The sequence below is a fragment of the Dryobates pubescens genome, chromosome 4 (assembly GCF_014839835.1).
Source record: "Dryobates pubescens isolate bDryPub1 chromosome 4, bDryPub1.pri, whole genome shotgun sequence".
In the NCBI taxonomy this organism is placed as follows: domain Eukaryota; kingdom Metazoa; phylum Chordata; class Aves; order Piciformes; family Picidae; genus Dryobates; species Dryobates pubescens.
The window spans coordinates 45,392,707-45,417,153 of record NC_071615.1 but is presented as its reverse complement, the minus strand read 5'-3'; the positions used below and the strand labels follow the sequence as shown (position 1 = coordinate 45,417,153).

The 24,447-nt window shown below is 46.0% G+C and overlaps 1 protein-coding gene across 1 annotated transcript in view; it reads left to right on the top strand.

The window, feature by feature from the left end:
* COLQ (collagen like tail subunit of asymmetric acetylcholinesterase) overlaps positions 1 to 22,851 on the top strand; it is a 52,625-nt gene extending 29,774 nt beyond the window's left edge. Inside the window, exons 11-18 of the mRNA XM_054161215.1 lie at positions 369 to 404; positions 1,176 to 1,256; positions 6,602 to 6,698; positions 9,511 to 9,650; positions 14,003 to 14,122; positions 15,463 to 15,583; positions 18,030 to 18,132; positions 22,653 to 22,851. Coding sequence (XP_054017190.1) covers positions 369 to 404; positions 1,176 to 1,256; positions 6,602 to 6,698; positions 9,511 to 9,650; positions 14,003 to 14,122; positions 15,463 to 15,583; positions 18,030 to 18,132; positions 22,653 to 22,722 — 768 coding nt within the window. The 3' untranslated portion in view covers positions 22,723 to 22,851. The remainder of the gene's footprint in view (positions 1 to 368; positions 405 to 1,175; positions 1,257 to 6,601; positions 6,699 to 9,510; positions 9,651 to 14,002; positions 14,123 to 15,462; positions 15,584 to 18,029; positions 18,133 to 22,652) is intronic.
* Positions 22,852 to 24,447: the final 1,596 nt, after the last annotated feature.

The window sequence follows — 24,447 nt, the reverse complement described above, 5'->3', positions numbered from 1 at the left end:
TAACCTCAGTCTCTCCTAGTCTTGCAATTCAGAATCTCAACAGCTTGCCTTGGGTGTAAAGGGAGAAATGCCATTCCCAAATGCAGGCTTTGGGAGTTCTCCAGCTAGCAGGGTTGCCTATAGGATGTTTTTGCTGGAGGAGGAAAACCAGGTGTCAGAGGATCAAACAGAGGGGTGGTGTTACTGTACCAGGGGCTTTACAGTAACATTTTGCTTATAATTCTCTCCCTGCTGTGTCACCTGCAGCCCTGAATCACTGTCTGTTGTTGTTAAGCTGATATCAGTGCCTGGCACTTGTCTGTCTTCCTTTCAAGGAAGGAACATCGCTCTGTATTTTTTTTGATGATTTTTCTCCTTTTACTTTGTAGGGAGACATAGGCTTCCCTGGAATGCTAGGACAAAAAGTAAGTGGGCATGATATGTTGGGGAGTGCTGACAGAGGGTCAAAGAGTGGCTTCAGGGTCTTCCTGGAAAGCATAGGACGTTGAAGGTGTTCTCTTTTCACCCCAGAACATTGGTTTGCTCAGTGTCTTTCTTCCTTAATGAAGGAGATTCTTGATTACATATTCCCTACTGCCTTAATTGCTTGGGTTGTACTCACCTAAAGCTAACAAAGGTTTCCTTCTTGACACTCTGAGTTGAAATGGCACTGGTACAAATAGCAGTGCCAACCCTGACCGATTTTTATGTCATCATTATTCTGTGCTTGACAAAATCATCTAACTTCAGATGGGTGGATAGAAAGGCTTAACAGAGGACAATTTTATCACATAATACTTTATTGTCCCTGAAATTAGGAGAAGGAAATACCAGTCACTTCTAAGGAGGCTAGCAAAGTAGGGCTCCCCTTTCTTGAAGGACTTCATTACACATGCATCTTACCAGCAAAGCAAGGGGTCAGAGAGTTTGCTAGCCTTGACCTCTCCCAGTCTTTGAGCATGTTTTTGATCTCCTGTTTTGAAAAGAATTTTTTGGGGGGGAAATGTGTGTAAATTGTTAGAAAGATTTTTATTTTATTCCTACTTTATACTTGTTTTCAAGTATTTTATTCTCATTTTGGATTTCTGAGGCAGAATCAGTGCCAGCATAGTCTAGAGGAATTGTGTGAATGAAAGCACTGCTTTGTGTATAACCATGTACTCACATCCTGCTTCATTCTCTCTGCACCCACCAAGGGAGAGATGGGCCCAAAGGGACAGTCTGGAGTGCCAGGACACAGAGGACCTATAGGAAGACCTGGAAAGCGAGGCAAACAAGTAGGACCTCAGTGTTTTTCTTCCCATAACTCGTGGCATACAACCACGCAATCTGTGCTCTTGTGGTGCTGTGTGCTTTATCATGCAGGGAAGGGACATAGCCCTCATGGGCTCACAGGATGGTAGGGGTTGGAAGGGACCTCTGGAGATCATTGATTCCTACCCACTGCCACAGCAGGACCATGGAATCTAGCACAGGCCACACAGGAATGCATCCAGATGGGTCTGGAAAGTCTCCAGAGAAGGAGACTCCACAACCCCTCTGGGCAGCCTGTTCCAGTGCTCTGTGACCCTCAGAGTGAAGAAGTTCCTCCTCATGTTGAGGTAGAACCTCCTGTCCTGTAGTTTATATCCACCTGACATGCATGCACAGACTATGCAAGAGTTTAAACCTTGCATGCTGGAGCCTGTTCTGTAGCATTCAGCTCTCTGGCCATGCAGCACAGGGAAATTTCTGGGTTTCCTGGCTTGGTAAAAAAATCATCAAATACAGCTTGAGCAGACCTCAAAGCCCTCCTTTGCATCCTAAGCAATACAGATCTACATTCTCAGCCTCACCTGATGGCTAGAGAGTTGGTACTCTGAATTGCCAGCTGCAGAACCTGTTTCTTTCTGCTGGCTAACAGGAGAGGGACCCTGCTCTGACTACACCAATGTTGGTGTTACTGTCCATCTGCTCAGATACAGGAGCTTGCAGGTGCAGTAGTTAACAGGCTTAGCAGAAAGGATTTTATTTGCATTCTAGCTGTGCCCAGCATTGCAAATAGACACATTCTCATTTCACTGCTGTTCTGATGCCACCAGCTAATATCTGAAATAAAAGAATAGCCATCATGGGGAGAAGTTAAAAGTTGAACCCTAGGGAGGCAGTAATAGGCCAGCAAGTAAGGAAGCGCAATGTAAGTGTGCTGGATAGCCCACAAGACTATTTCTTATCCTTGATTAGTCAGGTTTTAAAGCTAATGTGTGCTCTTTGCCTGTTTGGGTTGGGGTTTTTTGTTTCTTCTTTGCAAAGTGTGCTGATCTGTGCTGCCAAAGTAACATGCACAGAATGCCTTCCTGTAGGGTAAGACAAAGAGGATGCAGCACCTGAAAATCAGCTTGAACCCAGCGCCCTTCTCACTTGACCTTGGATGTTTTGTCACATTGCAGGGTGTCTTAGTCAAAAAGTGGTGGCATATAATTTAAGGCAACAATTAGTGTGACTAAAAGAACTGTAGTCTGGCCCTGATTTAGGATTTCCAGGTCCAAGCCCTTTTCTGGTGTCCTGAAGGCAATTTCAGCACTGATCTTCTGCATGAAAGCTGGGTGTCCCTTTCTGTAACCGGTGAACTAGCTGTTTCTTTTCCCTTTTTCTAATCCTCTGGGGGGAAAAAAATCACCTTGAGATCTGGGTGAGTTTGGCTGTTGCCTTTAAGCACTGTAGTTGTCTGGCTGCTTGTTCAGCTGAGAGGATAGTTTACATCAACATGGGGCCATTTCCTGTCTCTTGATCCAGCTGGCATTCCTAGATGAGAGCAGCTAAATTAAGAAGGTGTCACTTCCACTTCCATTTGGATGTGCTGTCTTGATTATCTCACTGATTTCTTCAGCTCTCCCCTGCCCCTGGGGCAGACTCCTCCTAAAAGGTGGCCAGGAGATGGGAGTCACAAGCCCCAGACCGTTGCCCTCTGACTGAAATACAACACCCAAAGCTTTGCCATTTGGAAACCGACCCTAAGAAGCATTTTCAGAGGTTCAGTCTTGATAAGGAGAAATAACTCAGAGTTTTAGATAATGTTCCTTTGAAATAAAGGAGAGAAATATGAATACTGTCCCATGGGGAAGGCTTCTCTGAATGTCCTGTGTATGTGTAAAAAGAAACAGAGCAAAAATGTTTAATGTAAGTGTCTGGTATTATTATTTAATCTACCTGTGCTAAACACATTTAGTTTGAAACAGAGGAGGCTGAGAGGAGACCTCATTGCTGTCTACAGCTACCTGGAAGGACTTTGCAGGCAATTAGTGATAGAACAAGAAGGAACAGCCTCAAGCTGAAATTGGGTAGGTTTAGACTGGACATTAGGAAACATTTTCTCAGGGCAAGAGTGGTCAGGGATTGGAATGTGCTGCCCAGGGAGGTAGTGGAGTCACCAACCCTGGATGTGTTTAAAGGTGGTTTGCATGTGATGCTTGGGGATATGGCTTAGGGGTGACCCTTGTAGAGTAGGGTTCTGGGTTGGACTTGGTGATCCCAAGGATCTTTTCCAACCTGTGTGTTTCTATGATGAAGCAATCGGGCCTCCAAGACAGCAGATGCAGAAGACAGCTCGTTTTCAGGCAGTGCATGTAGGACCTGCACTGCCTTGCCTTTGCCAGATCTCTATTTATTGTGTGAGGGAAAGAGGTTTCCCACCCACCTCCTGGGAGCTACAAAATCCTGGCCTGCTGCTTCTGTGTTGCATAATGTAAGAAGTAATTAGGGATCAGCATCACTGACATTCACATAAATCCTGGAATAGTTTGATGGCACAGAGCTTACCTAATAGGATTAAGCAAAGCAAATAATCAATTAGTTCTTTATAAGCTGTGGCAAAATCGACCCTCCTTTGCTGAAGTGGTGTGACATTCAGCCCCTGTATTCAGCACTGCTTAGGCAACACCTTGAGTACTGTGTCCAGTTCTGGGGCCCTCAATTTAAGAAGGTCATTGAGATACTTGAATGTGTCCAGAGAAGGGCAATGAGGCTGGGGAGGGATCTGGAGCACAGCCCTATGAGGAGAGACTGAAGGAGCTGAGGGTGTTTAGCCTGGAGAAGAGGAGGCTCAGGGGAGACCTTATTGCTCTCCACAGCTTCCTGGAAGGAGTCTGTAGCCAGGTGGGGGTTGGTCTCTTCTCCCAGGCAACCAGTGGCAGAACAAGAGAACACAGTTTCAAGCTGCACCAGGGGAAGTTTAGGCTTAAGGTGAGGAGAAAATTCTTCACAGAAAGAGTAATTGGCCATTGGAATGTGCTGCCCAGGGAGGTGGTGGAGTCACCATCCCTGGAGGTGTTCAAAAAAGGGATTGGCTGTGGCACTTGGAGCCATGGTTTAGCTGTGATGTGTTAGATATTAGGTAATAGGTTGGACTTGATGATCTCTGAGGTCTTTTCCAACCTGGCTGATTCTGTGAGTCTATGACATGCAAATGTATCCATGAGGTACAACACATTATATCACAACAAATTCCTTCAGCATGTATTACTGCTTCATTACCCTGACATTTGATATGCAACCACACATCCTGCACCTGGGAATGTGCAATAAACCTGGTACTGCACCACCCTCAAAGAGTTCAGCTCTTTGTGATTAAAAGAAAGTTGGCATTGTACTTACCACTTTTTGTTATGCTGCATGATGTATGCTGTGACATGAAAATCAAATCAGATCCTTCAACTTTAAGCTATGTAATGCACCTCTGAAATAGAAAGCTGGGAAATCCAAGCCTCAGAGAGCATATGAGCAGGAAAGTAAACATAGTTATTTTTAAGAAGTGTCACCATATTAAATTCAGAAGCAAAAATAGGAAGGTGCTGAACAGCTCTAGGGTAAAAATTCCAAATGCCTAAGGGTATGGCTGCACAAACAAGCTCCCATGAGGCAAACTGGGGCTGGTTTTACAGATGGTTTTCACTAGTGGTGTCCCCCAAGGATCATCTTCGTTGATGATCTGGATGAGGGCATGGAGTCCATCATCAGTAAATTTGTGGATGACACCAAGCTGGGGGCAGGAGTTGATCTGCTGGAGGGTAGAGAGGCTCTGCAGAGGGACCTCGACAGCCTGGACAGATGGGCAGAGTCCAAGGGCATGAGATTGAACACATCCAAGTGCCAGGTTCTGCACATTGGCCACAACAACCCCATGCAGAGCTACAGGCTGGGGTCAGAGTGGCTGGAGAGCAGCCAGGTAGAGAGGGACCTGGGGATACTGGTCGATGGTAGGCTGAACATGAGCCTGCAGTGTGCCCAGGCAGCCAAGAGGGCCAATGGCATCCTGGCCTGCATCAGGAACAGTGTGGCCAGCAGGAGCAGGGAGGTCATTCTGCCCCTGTACACTGCACTGGTTAGGCTGCACCTGGAGTACTGTGTCCAGTTCTGGGCCCCTCAGTTTAGGAAGGAGGTTGACTTGCTGGAACGAGTCCAGAGAAGGGCAACAAAGCTGGGGAGGGGTTTGGAGCACAGCCCTATGAGGAGAGGCTGAGGGAGCTGGGGTTGGTTAGCCTGGAGAAGAGGAGACTCAGGGGTGACCTTATTGCTCTCTACAACTACCTGAAGGGAGGTTGTAGACAGGTGGGGGCTGGTCTCTTCTCCCAGGCAGCCAGCACCAGAACAAGAGGACACAGTTACAAACTGCATCGGGGAGGTTCAGACTGGATGTTAGGAATAAGTTCTATACAAAGAGAGTGATTGGCCATTGGAATGGGCTGCCTGGGGAGGTGGTGGAGTCACCATCATTGGAAGTGTTTAGGAGGAGACCTGATGAGGTTCTTGGTGCCATGGTTTAGTTGATTAGATGGTGTTGGATGATGGGTTGGATGCAATGATCTTGAAGGTCTCTTCCAACCTGGTTTATTCTATTCTATGGCCACAGTGTGTAAAGTTGTCTCCCACAGGTAATTTTACAGCATTTTGGCTGAGTGACAAGGTTCCAGAGGGGCACCATTTCTCAGCATGGTGGTGTCACATGCTAGCTTGCTCTTTATAGAACCAAGCTCTTGCTTGCCTTGAGATGATTTGCTAACATATCTATACCCACAGTGAAGTCACAGAGATACCAGGCACCTAAAGTACTCTTGAAAACACTGTGGACCTCAAAAAGTCACTAGCATGCTTCTGACAGACTGCACCCTAAGACTGGGAAAGGTCACTGTGGAAGACCTTGCCTACTCCTTAGGAAATTTTCTCTCTCTCCCCCCCCCTCCAGTGTATATTGCTACAGAAACTGAGAATTTCCAGGGTCAGCTATTCCATCTCCATCAGCCCTTTCTTTCTGTGCTGCACTGACTCCTTGGGAGCTACCAAGGGTAGAAAAAGGCATCCTTAAAGAAATGGTTGATGTCAGAGTAGGTAGGGTGATTTCTGACTCCACACAGAGCAGATCTCTGGGACTGGTCACATTTAGGAGCAAAAGTCTTTCCTGAACATGCTTTTCTCTCTCCATGTAGAAGAGGATAGCACCTCTTGCCTCGCAGGGTGGCTACGCTTCATGCCTCATGCTTCAGTCAGCAAATATCTTGGCTTTCTTGAAAGGGAAGCCAGTAGGAGCTGGAAGAGGCTGTGTGTTATTAATGCTTTAGCAAATAACTGGATGTCTCCTCTCTCCTAGGGACTAAAGGGAGACATTGGACCTGCAGGTGTTATGGGTCCACCTGGAAGACCTGGTCCTTCTGGCCAGCCAGGCCCCCCTGGACCTTCAGGGTCAGGTAAGCTGTATGCCTGCTCTCCGGCCCCTGATTCACCACTGTACAGAAAGTGCTGTAGGGCTTCTTTCACTTCTGCACTGACAGCAAGGAGAGGATTTCTCCTGAAGGTCATGCCATAAAGACTCTATGCCTTACTTTGAAGCCTGCATTATGAATTCTGTTGTTTCAAACAAAAACAAAACCATGGCTTATGTGACTCCTTTGGGACAAGGTAGGGATGATGAAAAGCTATCTGGTGGCTTTGGAGGGACCAGCTAATCTCCATCACCAAAAGTACAGTGCTTCTCTAGATATCCCAGCTTACAGTGAAAAAATGCCTCTCTGTTTTCTTTCCTTGCTTACATCAGTGGGCAGGAGGTCTCTTCTTGTGGTGGTGTGGAAATGGTACATCTGGGAAGCTAAGGGATGCTTCAAGACCTTCACATATCTTGTGTCTCCCATTACAAAACATCTTTGTCTTGAGTAAATGAGATGGAAGTTTCCAGAGGGGAGAATTTTCACCCTGTCAGTAGTAAGGCAGCCAGGATCTTGAGGTGGCTTTATTTCATCCACAGATAAGTCAGACCTGTTAATCTTTTTCCCCTCGAATATAAATTCTGATACTAAAAGATCTTTCTGTAATGATGTCACTGCTTGCAGCATGAAGATGTTGGCCCACAGCCCAAATCTGCAGAGCACTGCACCCTTGCCAAAGTCTGAAAGTCAAAAAGCAGTGGTTTTGTTTGCAGCACTCCTGTATTTCTCCTGGGGCTTTCTTGTACATAAACCTCTGGAGGAGGATTGCTCAAGTGACTGTACAGATGCACAAGTCCAGCGTGTTGTGGATGCGTACAGAGACTGACTCTTCTGAACCTGATGCATAGGTGCTGAAGAGTGGTTGGAGTATTCAGCGTGTCCTGAGTCTCTGTGACTTCAAACAGGCTGACATTTATGCTAAGCAAATGGTCTCCTTTTTTCTAGTATCTAGGGGAGTCCCTCAGGGGTCAGTACTGGGACCAGGACTATTCAATACATTCATCAATGACCTGGATGAGGGCACAGAGAGCACTGTCAGCAAGTTTGCTGATGGTACCACACTGAGTGGAGTGGCTGACACACAGGAGGGCTGTGCTGCCATTCAGCCAGACTTAGGCTGAGAGCTGGGCAGGGAGAAATTTGATGGAATTCATCAAGGGCAAGTGTAGAGTCTTGCCCCTGGGAGACAACAACCCCAGGTATCAGAATAGCATGGGGACTGACCTGTTGGAAAGCAATGAAGGGGAAAAGGACCTGGGGGTCCTAGTGGATGGGAGGTTGACCACGAGCCAGCAGCTCTTGTGGCCAAGAAGGCCAATGGCATCCTGGGGTGGATTAGAAGGGCTGAGGCTAGTAGGTTGAGAGAGGTTCTCCTCTCCCTCTGCTCTGCCCTGATGAGGCCACATCTGGAATATTGTGTCCAGTTCTGGGCCCCTCAGGTCAAGAAGGCCATCAGGGAACTGCTTGAAAGACTCCAGCACAGAGCCACAAAAATGATTAGGGGAGTTTAACATCTCCCTTATGAGGAGAGACTGAGGGAGCTGGAGCTCTTTAGCTTGGAGAGGAGGAGACTAAGAGGTGACCTCATTCATGTTTATAAAGATGTGCAGGGTGAGTGCCAAGAGGATGGAGCCAGGCTCTGCTGGGTGATGCCTCATGACAGCACAAAGGGCAATGGTGGAAGCTGAGGCATAGGAAGTTCTGTGGAAACATGAGTGTGGTGGTGAGAGAAAGTTCAGTTCTCACACACACACAAAGAAACCACAGCAAACTCAGTCGGAGAAGCAGAAATGAATAAGCTATATTTACAAGCAGGATGAGATGCAGTGAATAGATACACAATGTACAGTGTTTACAATATATACAGAAATACACAGCAAAGAACCCAATACAGAAAATAAACCTTTCTGCTTTCCCTCCTCCAGCCAGGAGGGTCCCCCCAGCCGCACCCCCTTCTCTCCCTATCTCCCTTTCCCCCCAAGAAGGGTTAGAGAGAGAGAAAAAGGTAATTATGGAGGAGGAAATTCTGTTAGCTCAAAGTGTATGCAAGAACTAGTTTCTTATCCGTTAGTTGAAGGTCAGCACCCCCCAGCACGGACAGAAAACAGCTGCTGCTCAGAGAGAGACCGAAACAGACAGACTGAACTGACTGAGATTCAAACTGAACTAAAGCTAAAAAGTGAAAGTTGCATTCTACCAATCTACCAAGGAAATTAAGTTTGGACTTACCTTTGTTTTCCTTTTAATACCAAAACATTCAGTCAGAGTGTTCCAGTAACTGCCCCATTCTTAAAGGCACAGCTTAAAACAGTCACAATGAGGAAAAGGGTTTTTATCCCTGTGAGGGTGACAGAAGACTGGAACAGGCTGCCCAGGGTGGCTGTGGAGTCTCCCTCTCTGGAGATATTCAAGACCTGCCTGGATGAATTCCTGTGTGATGTGGTCTAGGTGCTCCTGCTCTGGCAGGGGCCTTGGACTGGATGAGCTTTTGAGGTCCCTTCCAGCCCCTAACATTCTGTGATTCTGTGTAAAGCTGGTAGGAAAAACATTAAAACTACCTGAAACTAGCTAGAAAACTATCTTATGGCACAAGCTCAGACCTTTCTCCTGAAGTGCTGGAATTGGTAGTCCTGGTAATCCCTTCCCCCAGTTCCCAGTGGATTTGGTAGGAGCTGTGGGCATCTGAAAACTCAGGCAAATGCACATACCCACCTGGACTATACCTTCCCCACTAAAGCTGCTTTTCTCTTTTGTATATTAACTTCGTAACGATGCAACCTAGTCTTTTTCTTCTCAGGGCAACTTGCAATAGGACCAAAAGGGGAAAGAGGGCTTCCAGGGCCTCCAGGGAGGTGTCTCTGCAGACCCCCACACCCTGTGAACAACCCTTCATACCAGGACTCCGTGTTTGGACACAGTTACCCGAAAGTCCCTGCGGTAAGCAGATTTTCTGGGAGCCGACCTGAGTGGTCCTGACTTGTATGTAAGAGGTGGTAAGCTCATTCATATTTTGGACTTAACAAGGGATATTTTCTGGGAGACTACATGAGTGGCTCTTACTTTTATGTAAGTGGTGGAAGGGACCTAAGGGTGCTGATTCACAGCCAGCTGAACACGAGCCAGCAGTGTGCCCAGGTGGCCAAGAAGGTCAATGGCATCCTGGCTTGCATCAGGAACAGTGTGGCCAGCAGGAGCAGGGAGGTCATTGTGCCCCTGGACTCTGCATTGGTTAGGCCACACCTTGAGTCCTGTGTCCAGTTCTGGGCCCCTCAATTTAAGAAGGACATTGATACTTGAACGTGTCCAGAGAAGGGCAACAAAGCTGGGGAGGGGTTTGGAGCACAAGCCTTGTGAAGAGAGGCTGAGGGAGCTGGGGTTGCTTAGCCTGGAGAAGAGGAGGCTCAGGGGTGACCTTATTGCTCTCTACAACTACCTGAAGGGAGGTTGTAGACAGGAGGGGGTTGGTCTCTTCTCTCAAGCAATCAGCACCAGAACAAGAGGACACAGTCTCAAGCTGCACCAGGGGAAGTTTAGGCTCACGGTGAGGATAAAGTTCTTCACAGAGAGTTGTTGGCCATTGGAATGTGCTGCTCAGGGAGGTGGTGGAGTCACTGTTCTTAGAAGTGTTGAAAATAAGACTGGATGAGGCACTTAGTGTCATACTTTAATTGATTAGATGGTGTTGGGTGATAGGTTGGACTTGATGATCTTGAAGGTCTCTTCCAACCTGGTTAATTCTGTATTCTGTGATTCTGTGTCGTGGCACTTGGTGCCATGGTCTAGTCATGAGGTCTGTGGTGACAGGTTGGACTTGATGATCTTTGAGGTCTTTTCCAACCTTATTGATTCTATGATTCTGTGAAAATTCATTAATATTTTGGATTTAGCAAGGAATATGTCTGTATGGGAGCAACGTGTGACTTCTAGCATCCAAAACCTCTGAGGTCTAGTCACAAATTTGTTCTCATAACTGGTCTGAGGGTTGTGTGGTTGAGGTGCTGAATGCAGCTGTTTCAAACCATCAGTAATGGAGCACTTTCTCTTCCTTCAAACTTGAGGATGCTCTTCTGCCTCCTGCTGTACACAGCTCTTCATCCACACTGTTCATAATCTCTGCTTTTTATAAAGTGCAATGTATTTAAGGTTGGTCAGTGAAATAAGAATCTCTGTCTTGCTTATGTTTTATACCTAATTCTGCAAAGACAGTGATTTCAGAATTGAATATTGGGGTCAAGCATTTTTGCATTCATGATGGAACATTCTCCCAAAGCACAGACCCTCTGCCTTGGATCAGAAAGGAGGCTTTACAAGCCGTGGAAGTCAGACTATGGAGCTCATGTCCCTAGACACACATTTTATATAGCTCATATCAATCTCTAGCCTTCTTGAAAGCATTTTTATGAGAAAATTGGACAAAGTAATTTCAAGGAGAAGTCACTGGGGACAAATGACATAGCAGGTTTTATCTCTGGCTCCTGTGGACTTTGTAAAGATTATTTCTGTACCTTCCCCTCCTCTGGGCCCTGCCTTATTAATCTGTGCAGTGTAGCACTTAACCAGCAACCAAAATGCTGCCTTGCTGCTGTGTACCAGCACAACCCCCTCCTTCAAGTGGATATTGTGTGGTGTCTGGTCACCCCTGAGTGACAATAAGCAGCAATCAGCTTCGTTAAGTTTCCCATCTGTCACGCTGTCAGAAAGCTGTTAGAGTGTGTGAAAAGGACATTCACACAACACTGTGTCGTTAAACTGTGTCACTGAACTCTACCTTTTGCATGAGTGTGCTGCAAAGTCTTGGCTGCTGCTTCCTTATCCCTATCTGTGTTGCATTAGAAGGGTGGTTGGTAAAAAGTAGTGGTGAAAGAAGTAAGTGAAATGAAAGTGGATATCACATCACACTGCATGCTGCTGCAAATAAACTCTCATGTACCTCACAGCATGGAAAACTCATCAGAAATTCTTTTGGGTGTCAGGTAATGATAGGACTAGGGGGAATGGGGAAAAAGTAGAAATGGGTAGATTCAGACTGGATGTTATCCCTGGAGAGTTTTAAGGCCAGGCTGGATGTGGTTCTGAGTAACCTGATGTAGTGTGAGGTGTCCCTGCCCATGGCAGGGGCTTGGAGCTAGATGATCCTTGAGGTCCCTTCCAACCCTGACAATTCTGTGATTCTATAAGGCTTGCAATATTCTACCTCGGTATTGTCAGCCTCCTTCTCCGTTAGTCACGGGTTTATACCGGATCTTAAAAGACGTTAATGAGAGTGTAGCTACCTAAAATGTAAGTCCCCTACACCTGATGATGATCAAGGAGCATTTTGTTGACAGAAGCAAGTCTCAGCTCTGGAAAGTGCCATGCTGGCAGAGCTGTGCTCCATTTTTTGCCTGCCCTGTTTGTTTTACTCCCTTAAGCGTCAGTAGCAGAAGCTTGAACGTTGCTGTTACTTGCTCTGTTCACATCCCCATGTAGCAGCTTCGAAGCCTGCCTTGTAGAACTCAAAAACTCAAAAACAGGATTGTTTAGCCTGGAGAAGAGGAGGCTCAGGGGAGACCTCATTGTTGTCTACAACTACCTGAAGGGTGGTTGTAGCCAGGAGGGAGTTGGTCGCTTCTCTCAGGCAACCAGCACCAGAACAAGAGGACACAGTCTCAAGCTGTGCCAGAGGAAGTTTAGGCTCGAGGTGAGGAGAAAGTTCTTCACTGAGAGAGTCATTTACCATTGGAATGTGCTGCCCAGGGAGGTGGTGGAGTCCCCATCCCTGGAGGTGTTCAAGAGGGGACTGGACGTGGGACTTGGTGCCATGTTCTAGTTATGAGGTCTGTGGTGACAGGTTGGACTTGATGATCTTGGAGGTCTCTTCCAACTTTGGTGATACTGTGAATCTTGCTAGAATTAATTTGATTAAGTTGCTGAAGGAAGAGATTGCTTTGTACTGCCCCTAACAGCCAATTTCAGTGGCTGAGACATTACAAAACATGGCTAAGAGAGCAGGTCATCCAAGTTTTTCCTTTCTGAACTACTTTTTTTTTCTGTTTAATTGAAGATCTGGCTTTAGACTAAAGTATATGCACACAAATAAACATTCATTTCCATGCCAAGCAAATCTAAACTAAGTATAAAGTAGTAAAAGAAAAGTGAAGGTTACATTGAGCAATGCATTATTCATTTTGTGAAATTCTGGGCTGCAAGTGCACCTTGGTGGCTCAAGCTCAACAGGAGGCACCAGTGTGCACTTGTAGCCCAGAAAGCCAACCAGATCCTGGGCTGCATCAAGAGAAGTGTGGCCAGCAGGTCAAGGGAAGTGATTCTCCCCCTCTATTCCACTCTGGTGAGACCCCACCTAGAGTACTGTGTCCAGTTCTGGAGCCCCTGTTACAAGAAGCATCTGGATGTGCTGGAAGGTGTCCAGAGAAGAGCCATTAGGATGATCAAAGGACTGGAGCTCCTCTCCTCTGAGGACAGACTGAAGGAGTTGGGGCTGTTCAGTCTGGAGAAGAGAAGGCTCTGAGGAGACCTAATTGTGGCCTTCCAGTATCTGAAGGGGGCTACAAGAAAGCTGGGGAGGGACTTTCTAGGCTGTCAGATAGTGATAGGACCAGGGGCAAAGGATCAATACTAGAAGTGGGTAGATTTAGATTGGGTATTAGGAAGAAATTCTTCCTGATGAGGGTGGTGAGACACTGGAACAGGTTGTCCAGGGAAGTGGTAGAAGCCTCATCCCTGGAGGTTTTTAAGGCCAGGCTGGATGTGACTCTGAGCAATCTGATGTAGTATGAGGTGTCCCTGCCCATGGCAGAAGGATTGGAACTAGGTGATCTTTGAGGTCCCTTCCAACCCTGACAATTCTATGATTCTATGATTTTGAACCCTAAATAATGATAGACAAACCTACAAAAAGCCCTTATGCCCATGTGGAGTTTTCAACTGTTCAAACATCTGAGCCTCTGGTAGTTTTTCCCAGCCTGATTGTGCATGGGTGTTTGCACGATCATCATTTGTGCATGTACAACTTTGACTAGGGCTCACTGGAGCCCTAGCTAGGTGCTCAGGAAAGAAATTCCCCTTTGGAAACTCCTATCTCCTCTTCCCATAAGAAGCCCCTTCTGGTCTGCCAGTCCATGGGGGTAAGTTCTCATGCTGTGGTGTTTCTGAAAACAATCAAACCATTTTTTTTCTGTATAGTTATTTACCTGTTTGCAGATAACACATGCCTGCTGGCCAGACGAGATTGCATGACAATCCAACCCCTCTTGAGAGGGTTACCAATCACCTCTGTTTCTCTGCCCCAGATTTTTGTGGTGAACAATCAAGAGGAACTGGACCGACTAAACATGGAAAATGCCTTAGCTTTCAGGAGAGACCAGAGATCTTTGTATTTCAAGGACACCTTTGGATGGCTTCCAATCCAGGTGAACATGTGACTGTGGGCTCAGAGAACTTGTGAGTGTGTGTGTTTCATTTTTAAATGGAGAAAATGCTTCTGTCCCTAAGATGTCACACAGAAACAATGAAATGAGGAAGACAAAGCTCATTTGTGAGAACTGCTACAACTGTATACAGTTCTCTTAAGTTTTCCTCTTCTCAGGAGTCTTAATTACTGAGGTATTAACTCATCCCTTCCTGTGAACCAGGTTCCACTGGTGAACAAACTGGGACTGAGTTTGGGAAACTGTGATTCTGTGGTGGGTTGAAATTACCCCCTCCTCTCCCCCCCCAGCTAATTTGGAGTAACTGCTGCTCAAAATAAAATTGCCAGACCAGCTCAGTTTGGGCTGGAAGCAACTGAAGCTCTATTGACAAGCAAACAACAATCTAGGAGCCTGAAATGCAATGAACATGTACAAAATATACAAGAGGTGTACACTATAGATACATTTACAATTTCACAAACTACACAGAAACTCCTCAGACCCGCCCTGGACAGATCCAGGGGAATGTTCACTTCCTCCCCCACTCCCTTGATAGGGTGCTTGGTGCCATGGTTTAGTTGATTAGGTGGGGTTAGATAATAGGTTGGGTGCCATGATCTTGAAGGTCTCTTCCAACCTGGTCTGGTCTATTCTATTCTATTCTATTCTATTCTATTCTATTCTATTCTATTCTATTCTATTCTATTCCCTCCCTCCTTCCTGTTACCTCACACAGTGGTCAAAACCGATACCCCTGGCAAGGCCACAGAAGAGAGAGAGAAAGAAGTAGAGAGAAGGTAAAAATAGAAGATAGAAAGAGAGAAGCTGCAAGCAGAAACAGCAGGAGAAGAACAGAGAGAGAATGGTTCATGCCACTACTCTATATCACCATTAGCAATCCAATGAATTACATAGACCTTATCATTGTTTTTCTTTTATAGCCACTGGTAATTTGTTCTACATTTCAGTCTTTGCAGCCAGGATTTAGGCTAAAGTTCCCCCTTCAAGCTATAACAGATACTGCAGAGCAGTTGCTAATTTATTACAAAACAAGGCAAAACTCTGCAGGCTACAGAGCTGCAGAAAAAAACACAAACCCTGCAAACCAAATTCCTATGTTTCCTCATTGCCCCAAGGAGCTAAGCTAAGTCCTGCTGAAACCAGGAGCAGGATCCTTCTTGTGTCCACCGGACTTCGAGTCAGATTCGGTGTAAACACTGCGAACCACCAAACAGCAGAATGAGCACCTGGCTGCAGGGTCTGCCTCCCACAGCCCTCCACCTCTGCTTGCTAGTAAGGCTGCTGGTGGTCCATTCAGTGACTGCTGTGTATTTGGCCAGATCACCCCTCTCTACCCTGTGGATTACCGCTTTGGGGATGGAGGCACCTGTGGCGACGGGATCGTGCAGGCTGGGGAAGAGTGTGACGATGGCAACGCGATCGTGACTGATGACTGCATAAGTAAGTAACAGTGCACTTGCAGACCAGAAACCAATCACATCCTGGGCTGCATCAAGAGAGCATAGCCAGCAGGTCGAGGGAGGTGATTCTCCCCCTCTACTCTGCTCTGGTGGGACCCCACCTGGAGTACTGCTTCCAGTTCTGGCACTCCTATTATAGGAGCTGGAGGTGCTGGAACATGACCAGAGAAGGGGCACGAGGATGATCAGAGGGCTGGAGCTCCTCTCCTACGAGGCCAGACTGAGAGAGTTGGGGCTGTTCAGTCTGGAGAAGAGAAGGCGCTGAGGAAATCTTATTGTGGCTTCCAGTATCTGAAAGGGGTCCTACAAGAAAGCTGGAGAGGGACTTTTTGGAGCATCAGGTAATGATAGGACTAGGGGGAATGGGAAAGAACAGTACTGTGATACTGTGAACTAGAAATGGGTAGATTCAGATTAGGAAGAAATTCTTCCCCATGAGGGTGGTGAGACACTGGAACAGGTTGCCCAGGGAGGTGGTGGAAGCCTCATCCCTGGAGGATTTTAAGCCTAGGCTGGATGTGGCTCTGAGCAGTCTGATGTAGTGTGAGGTGTCCCTGCCCATGGCAGTGGGCTTGGAACTGGATGATCCTTGAGGTTTCTTCCAACCCTAACAATTGTATGATTCTTTCCATTAGGAAAGGCATGTTGGTTGTTTCCACAGGGTACACTCTTATGCACATCACACAAGTGTTTCACTCAGGGGAGCTTGTGTGGTTTGTGGACTGAGCTCTCCAGGCTCCACGCATGAGAAAACGATTCAATTAGATGGTTCAATCAAATGTGGGGAACAAGCACAGAGTAAAATAGTGTTCACTACTTCCAGTGCCTGCAAAATTGTACTCTGGATGTTTGGAGGTACATCCTGCTACTTGGTATTGTACACTGGACAAAATCTTCAGGTCAGTCAAGGCCTTGCAATATGTACAGGCTTCTGGCACTGATGTGACACAAGGAATTATTGTTGAGTGACTTGGAAATGAGCACATTGGCCTTTGAACCAAAAGAAAAAGGTTAACCAAATGTTACATGGATTTAATTGCAAAATTGTGCTTCACAGTGTCAATTTCTAACAAACAGATCCTCATTGTAATTAATTAATGAATGAGTTCTACTTGTGAATAACCCACTTTAACTCTTAGTCTTGAGAGTCCTTTTACTCTGTTGCTTTAATGCTGTCCCTGAGAAGATGTCAAAGGGATTTTAGCTAAATGGACTTGTTCAAGCCATAGAGTTATACTCAGAAAGTTGTAGACATCACATTCCAGTTGCTAAAATATCAAAGAAACTCACAAATTCCTACAGCCTGGATGCCAGTCCACCAGGAAAAAATGTCACAAGGCCCACTCACATTCCAGGCAGTAGGAGTCAGCCCTTGTGGCAATTATAGGGCACAAGCCCTCTGGCATATGAGGGGAGGCTGAGAGAGCTGGGATTGTTTAGCCTGGAGAAGAGGAGGCTCAGGGGAGACCTCATTGCTGTCTACAACTACCTGAAGGGAGGTTGTATCCAGGAGGGGGTTGGTCTCTTCTCTCAAGCAACCAGCACCAGAACAACACCTGAGGTGAGGAGGAGAAGAACTTTCTATTCTATTCTATGCAACAAGAGGACACAGTCTCAAGCTGCACCAGGGGAAGTTTAGACTTGAGGTGAGGAGAAAGTTCTTCACAGAGAGAGTTGTTAGGCATTGGAATGTGCTGCCCAGGGAGATGGTGGAGTCACCATCCCTGGAGGTGTTCAAGAGGGGATTGGATGTGGCACTTGGTGCCATGGTCTAGTAAGTCATGAGGTCTGTGGTTGCAGGTTGGACTTGATGATCTTTGAGGTCTCTTCCAACCTTATTGATTCTATGATTCTATGATTTACATGCAACTTTGTTCATTCATAAGTCTGCATAATTCTGTTCATGTGCAAGCACTCACTCGCTATAGGCACATAGATACTGTGCAACGTTGTGTAAAGGCCTAGGCTGGGATGTCTCAAACCACTTTATGACCTCAGAGTGTTTTGGTGGAGGGGTTTTGGTGTTTTGGGTTTGCTTGTTTGTTTGTTGTTTGGTTTTGTTTTGTTTTTTGTAATTGCGATGTCCCCCAAAATTGTTAAATGTTTTTTTAATGCTTAATTTGTTTCTTATAGTAAGGAATTATGGTAATAAGAGTTATTAATACTAATGCTGTTGTAATCAGTGTGTCAGAAGTCATCATTGTTAGTAGTTTTCCATTCTTTCCCATGGTCACTGAAATTAGGCTAAACCTCCCCTATGTTGTTTGTAGTGAAGAACATTGCTCCTTCTAAGACCCCCTATGTGATGCCACCTCCAAATGCTTTCTTTTATACTTTACCCTTAGAAAATCTAGTTCCACTTCCTTCACCTGCCTCTGTCACCTATGAAGTGCACTGAAAGTATCTCTTGCCCTGTTCTTCACTAGGATGCCGCCGTGCTTACTGTGGAGATGGTTACAGACATGAGGGGGTTGAAGACTGTGATGGGAAGGATTTTGGATATTTGACATGTAGAACATATCTCCCTGGGTATGTATGAGCTGTGTTCACTTTGCTTTGGGGGCTTTGTTTGTCTGTCTGTTTCTTCTGTTTTCTCTTTTCCAGCCTCAAACCAGAAAAGCATTATCCACTTAAGCCTCGTTCCACTGGGGCCACTCCAGAGTCTATCAGATTTTTTTCTCCATATCATTGACTTTAAGGGCTTTAAATCTCATCTTCCACTAATAAGCACTTGCCTCTTTCTGGGTAAGATGATTGAAGGTCACATAGACTACTGTTTGCCCATGGCTTGAAAAGATTTCCGCCTTTGATGACATTATCACAGGCTCACGGGATATTAGGGGACCTCTGGAGATCATTGAGTCCAACCCCACTGCCAGAGCAGGACCATAGAATCCAGCACAGGTCACACAGGAATGCATCCAGATGGGTCTGGAAAGTCTCCCAGAGAAGGAGACTCCACAACCCCTCTGGGGAGCCTGTTCCAGTGCTCTGTGACCCTCACAGTGAAGAAGTTCCTCCTCATGTTGAGGTGGAACCTCCTGTGCTGGAGTTTATATCCATTGCCCCCTGTCCTACCATGGGGTGCAAGTGAGCAGAGCCTGTCCTCTCCCTCTTGACACCCAGCCCTCAGATATTTAGAAACATTGATTAAATCCCCTCTCAGTCTTCTCTTCTCCAGACTGAACAGCCCCAGGGCTCTCAGCCTCTCCTCATAGGGCAGTACTCCAGTCCCTTATCATGCCTTTATCTGTTGGACTCTCTCAAGTAGATCCCTGTCTCTCTTGAACTGGGGAGCCCAAAACTGGATGCAATATTTCAAGTGAGGTCTCAGCAGGGCAGAGTACAGGGGGAGGAGAACCTCCCATGATCTCCTGGACACACTCCTCTTAATGCACCCCACGATTCCACTGGCCCTTTTGGCCACCGGCACATTGCTGTCCCATGCAGAACTTGTCCACCAGCACTCCCAGGTCCTTCTCCACAGGGCTGCTCGCTAGCAGATCACCTCCTAACCTGTACTGGTGCAGTTTATTCTTCCTTCCCAGATGCAGGACTCTGCACTGATCCTTGTTGAACCTCATTAGGTTGCTCTGTGCCCAGCTCTCAGTCTATCCAGGTCTCACTGAGTGGCTGCACAGCCTTCAGGTGTCTCAGCCAAGCCTCTCAGTTTGGTATCATCAGCAAACTTGCTGAGCAGACTCTGTCTGTCTGTCCCCTCATCGATGTCATTGATGAAGATGTTGAACAGGACTGGACCCTGCACTGATCCCTGGGGGACTCCACTAGGTACAGCTCTCCAGGTGGCCTTGGCACCATTGGCCACCACTCTTTGGACTCTGTTTTGCAACCAGCTCCTAATCCACCTCACTGTCTGTTCTTCTATCCCACATTTCCTTGCTTGAATGTTTACCCACAACATAGCAATAGTAGGAAAGACCATGAGAAGTGATTTATCACACCAAAGGGGGAAAAAAATCAATCCCAAACCACAACTTCTAACCAACTTCCTCTTACCCTTACTGTTGCTGTGTACCTTTTGTTTCTGAATCAGCTGGTCAACAGCCTTTCCAAAGACCAGGAAATTCACTGAACAGCAGATGCAAAGCCATGCATCCATTCAGCAATGTCCTTGTGGTAGTTTTAGGCTATGCCTTTAATTTTTTTCTACAGATCTTGAGCAGAAAAGTAGTAAAATGTAAATCAATCACTGTGGATTGTCAAAAGGAAAACAGAGGCAATTCTAAACAATCCCACTGGAAGAGATAAGGGACTAGAACTAGTTGTATCAAAACAATCTCTCCTCTCTTCTCTCTGCTTCCCTCTGGGAGAGATACTAACTCGCTTTTGCTTGACCTTGCCTGCATTGTTTTGTTTATTAACTTCTCTGCTTCTGCCTCTTCTCCCTTTTGTAGAGGGGAATAAGGGGGGTCAGAGAGGGAGAAGCTGGTAGCTTCCCCTGGTCTTTGACCAGAGGTGTTCTTGTGCTGTTCATCAGTTGTGAATACCTGTAAATCCTGTATGCTTTGTCCATATTCATTGCATTCCATTGGAGTTTGGCTTGCCAACGCAGCTTGCATTCGCTTCCAGCTGAGCTGGTCTGGCTAATTTAATGTTGGGTTGGAAATCTCAACCCACCACATCGAAAACATCTGCTTATTGTTGACTTGCCTTCTGTGCCTTTGTTTAAGCAGCTTCCCCTGGTCAGCATTTTGCCTCCAGCAGCAGTACCTCCATTTAACTGTCAGGCATTGTTAGTGGCTAACAGGAAACATTTAATCTGCAAATGAAATTATGCACAGAGCCCTCATCATTCATGGGAGAATAATGTGCTAATTGACAGGGAAAAGAAGCCACAGACTAGCATCCTGTATTAAGTGCTGTGCTAATCCTTCCACTGCCATTGTCGGAGCGCTCCTGGTGTAAAATCAAGAGCAGGAAACATAACAACCTGAAATGGGCTACAGAGGTCTCGTTCTCAGGCAGCATGGGGCTGCTTTCTGCTTTGAAAGCTGTTTCTTGCTAGAATACAGAAAATCCACAAGGTTTGCTAGTTTCACAACATTTTCTTCATGCACTCTTCATGGTTTTAGCTAATGCCAGCATATACTACAGAATATTTTGGTTTCCTTTGTTTTGTGGAGTTGCCATCTTATCACACTAGGCTCATGTTTCAGCTGTTACCTTTTTAGGAGTTCATCCCCCATCTCTTTTTCTCTTGGTTTGACAAAACTGTCAGTGGCACATGTAGGCACTTGCCTTCTTGATCTTGGGCTTTAGTGCTTAGCTTAAGGAGCCTCATATGCTCCTACCATGCCTATTGCTACCTCTGTCAACTCTCTTTTCAACACAGCAGGCTTCAACCATGCCTACAGACAAGGTCTGCAAAGGAAAGGGAAAACAGATCTTCTTCCATGAAGATTAAGCAATGGAACCATGGCTAGCAAATTCACCTGCAGCTTTCTTACAGCTCTTCAGCCTGGGTTTCTCCAATCTGTTAGGATTTACTGAGGGTAAGGTAATAGGTTCCCCAGCTGCAGATGTTGTCAGCGATTCAGAACACAGAATTAACCAGGTTGGAAAAGACCTTTGAGATCATCAAGTCCAACCTATCACCCAACACCATCTAATCAACCAAACCATGGCACCAAGTGCCTCATCCAGTCCAAGCTTCTGAGCTTTGTTGAGTTCAGAAATAGCACCCCCAAAACCGAGAATCTTTTGCAAGCTTTGCTTTCCATGTATAATCCACTTGTGAGGAGCAACTGAGATCCTTTATTTTTCAGTGTGCAGTCTGCAAATTATCTGCTCAGCTAAAGAAAAAAACAAAGAGGCTGTGACTCATGAATAGAATGGGATAAGTATGTGAGCACAGCACTCCCACGGGACTGTCATGTCAAAGCAGCTTTTCCTCCAAGAGCTCTGCTGCAACTGATTTCCCCTTTTGTCTGCTGCAACTGATTTCCCCATTTCTACTCTTTCCCCCCCCCCCCCCCCCCAAGTGCCTCCTATTTCACACAACTTCAGCTCAAAGTTTATGTTGGTTTTCTGAGGATGTGGGTTATAGAATGGGCTGGAAGGGACCCCCAGAGGTCATCCAGGCCGACCTCCCTGCACTCAGCAGGGACAGCCCCAACTAGATCAGGCTGCCCAGGGCCTCTTCCAGCCTCACCTTGAATATCTTCAGGGAAGGGGACTCAGCGACCTCCCTGGGCAACCTGTTCCTGTGTTCCACCACCCTCATAGTAATGAACTTCTTCCTAACATCCAATCTAAATCTGCTCTTCCCCAGCTTAAAGCTGGAGAAAACATAACTTTAAGGACCCACTTTGGGGCTGCTTAATCTGTAGTTTGTAGATTATCTGATAGATGTTTTATGAATTTAGGTGTGTGCTAGCAATAAAAACTCCTCAAAATGCCTATTTTATTGTCATCTCTGGTCAGCTCTTCCGTAGGTAGGGTCACTGCAGCTCATTTCAAGTTAATATAAGGCAAAAATCGACCGGTTTCCTTATTTTGCAAGGACCCTTCCATTTACTTTTAGTTAGTGAGTTAGTTAGTTAGTTAGTTAGTTAGTTAGTTAGTTAGTTAGTTCCAAGCTGGACATGTGTCACTGTCATTATTTCAAGTACATGAATAATAAGTTGAAGGACAGGCACAGTCACACCTGCTGGAAGTAACTGGAAAAGACATTTAACTGAGAGCCTCAGATATTTCATTACACAGTTGCTGTGGGTGAGCGCCAAAGCCTCCTGCACCCATCCCTGGATAACACTCCAGTCCCCCTGACAATGGGGAATTTGTGTTTGTTTTTTTAAGTGATTTCCCTGGGAATTTAATCTTCACTCACAATTTCTCCTGGTCTCCTGTTTTGCTTACAAGGGGGAGCACAGTTGAGCACCGACGGAGATTAGCCTCTCATTTTGGTTCCCATATGTTGCGGCACGTGGCGTTTGCTGATGTTTTTCACTCCCACAGTGTTACATCCAGAAACTGTAAAGTGTGGACTATGTCATGCATTGAAACTGAGCTCTTCTCTTCTCTTTTAGGTCTTATGGAAAATTGAGATGCACTTCTTACTGCTACATTGACTCTACACAGTGTCGGTACTTCACATGAGGGGAGCAGAGGTGGGTAGCACCCTCCGTGACGTGGGGTGCTAGGTGCTAACTACACTGCTTTGAGAAGGACTGGGACAGAAAAACCTCACTCATCTCTGTGTGAAAACAAGCAAAGGGATGTCATGCTGCTGATATGGCCATTTAAAGATATTTTTCTGGTTTTGTTGGGGGTTTTTTGTTTGTTTTGGGTGGGGTTTTTTTGTTGTTGTTCTTAAATCAGATTGGGGGAAAAAAAACAGGACCACTGAATACTGTCTTAATAGAAATGTCACATGGCATTTGCCAGTAAGACTTTTGTGTGGCTGTGGAAGGCAACTTGCTCTCCATCACAACTGCGACATCAAGCTACTGGAAGTTGAATTTCACTAACCAGGAACGTTGTGTAACAATTACCTCGACTTAGCACTGTTAAATCTCTACGTGTGAGCTCTTCAGGGCTTTTGTCTTTAAGCCTTCCCTGCAAGGAGCATATCTTGGATGTGGTGTTCATAGAGACTTCCTCTTCTACTACAATGTGAACTTTCCAAGTGTTGTATCCACACCAGTGATGGCTTTGGCAACTTTAAGGTTAACCACGCACCTTCACGGGGGGAAGGAGTGGGGGTCCTTCAGTAAGTGCTTTCAGGATCAGCAAATCAGCCACAAAACTTCACCTTCAGGCTAAGAGATTTGGCTGGGTATGTCTGTGTGCATGCAAGGAAATGCAACCAGTCACAGGAGGCCATAAAGGCCAAACTGGACAAACAAGCTGTGAAATAGCCACGGAGTTCTCTCCCAGTTGAAAATTAGACAAGCAAGGACGATAAAGAAGGCACTTATTTCCTTGGCTGTCACCTCTGTCAAGCTGGCTGGCTGCTGTGTGATCCTGAAGGGGCTGGGACAACTTCAGTTACCTGCCTGAAAGTGTAGTACTGCCTTCACTCTGGGTTCTGTGCTGAAAGGTCTGTTTGGTTTCATCCCCTTGTCCACCTGACCATCATCCTTCACTCACCGGATCCATCCTGTCCTCTCTCCCCCTCTCTCTTCCTCGCTGTCTCCTCCATCACGTCAGGGGTCCCCCCAGTGTACATTGCCACTTTTGTAGCACTGTAAATCAGATCCTGGAGTAGGCTGTTGGTGGATTCTCATTCATGCTGTGTAATGTATGTGCCTTTTCATTTCCTAGAAAGTCTGCTTGACTATATTAGCTCTGAAAGCAGTCAGGGTCGTCCTATAACTATTTATTAGCAACCATTGAAGAGCAGATTTCACATGGGAAGCATATTAAATGTTACATGAGAAGGAGTCTGTAACAGGAGAAAATGAAACAAAGGATGTGCAGAATTAAAGCCTCAAAAGGAAAAAAAAGGGGGAAAAAAAGAAGTGTTACTTTCATTCAAGCCACTCTTTGCTGCTTCCCAGTGCATGCTGTACAGCTGCCCTGACACTGGTACTCCTGTAAAGGTTGAACAAAGGTGGATGTTGCATTATAAGCATAATGCATTGAAGCCATCAAGAAAGTACTCAGAAACATATACAACTTTTGCCAACTCTGCATGTCCAAAGTGATCCTGGAAATAAGTAAAAGAACTAAACCAAGACAAACCAAAATCAGCGTGCTCTTTGTGCCTAGCCACCTACTTGGGCTAATTATACTGCTAAGAAGCTAAGCCACCAGCATTTGTAGCCCAGGTCAACACTGCAAAATGTTTCATCTTGTTACAGGGTTTTTTTTTTAATTGTC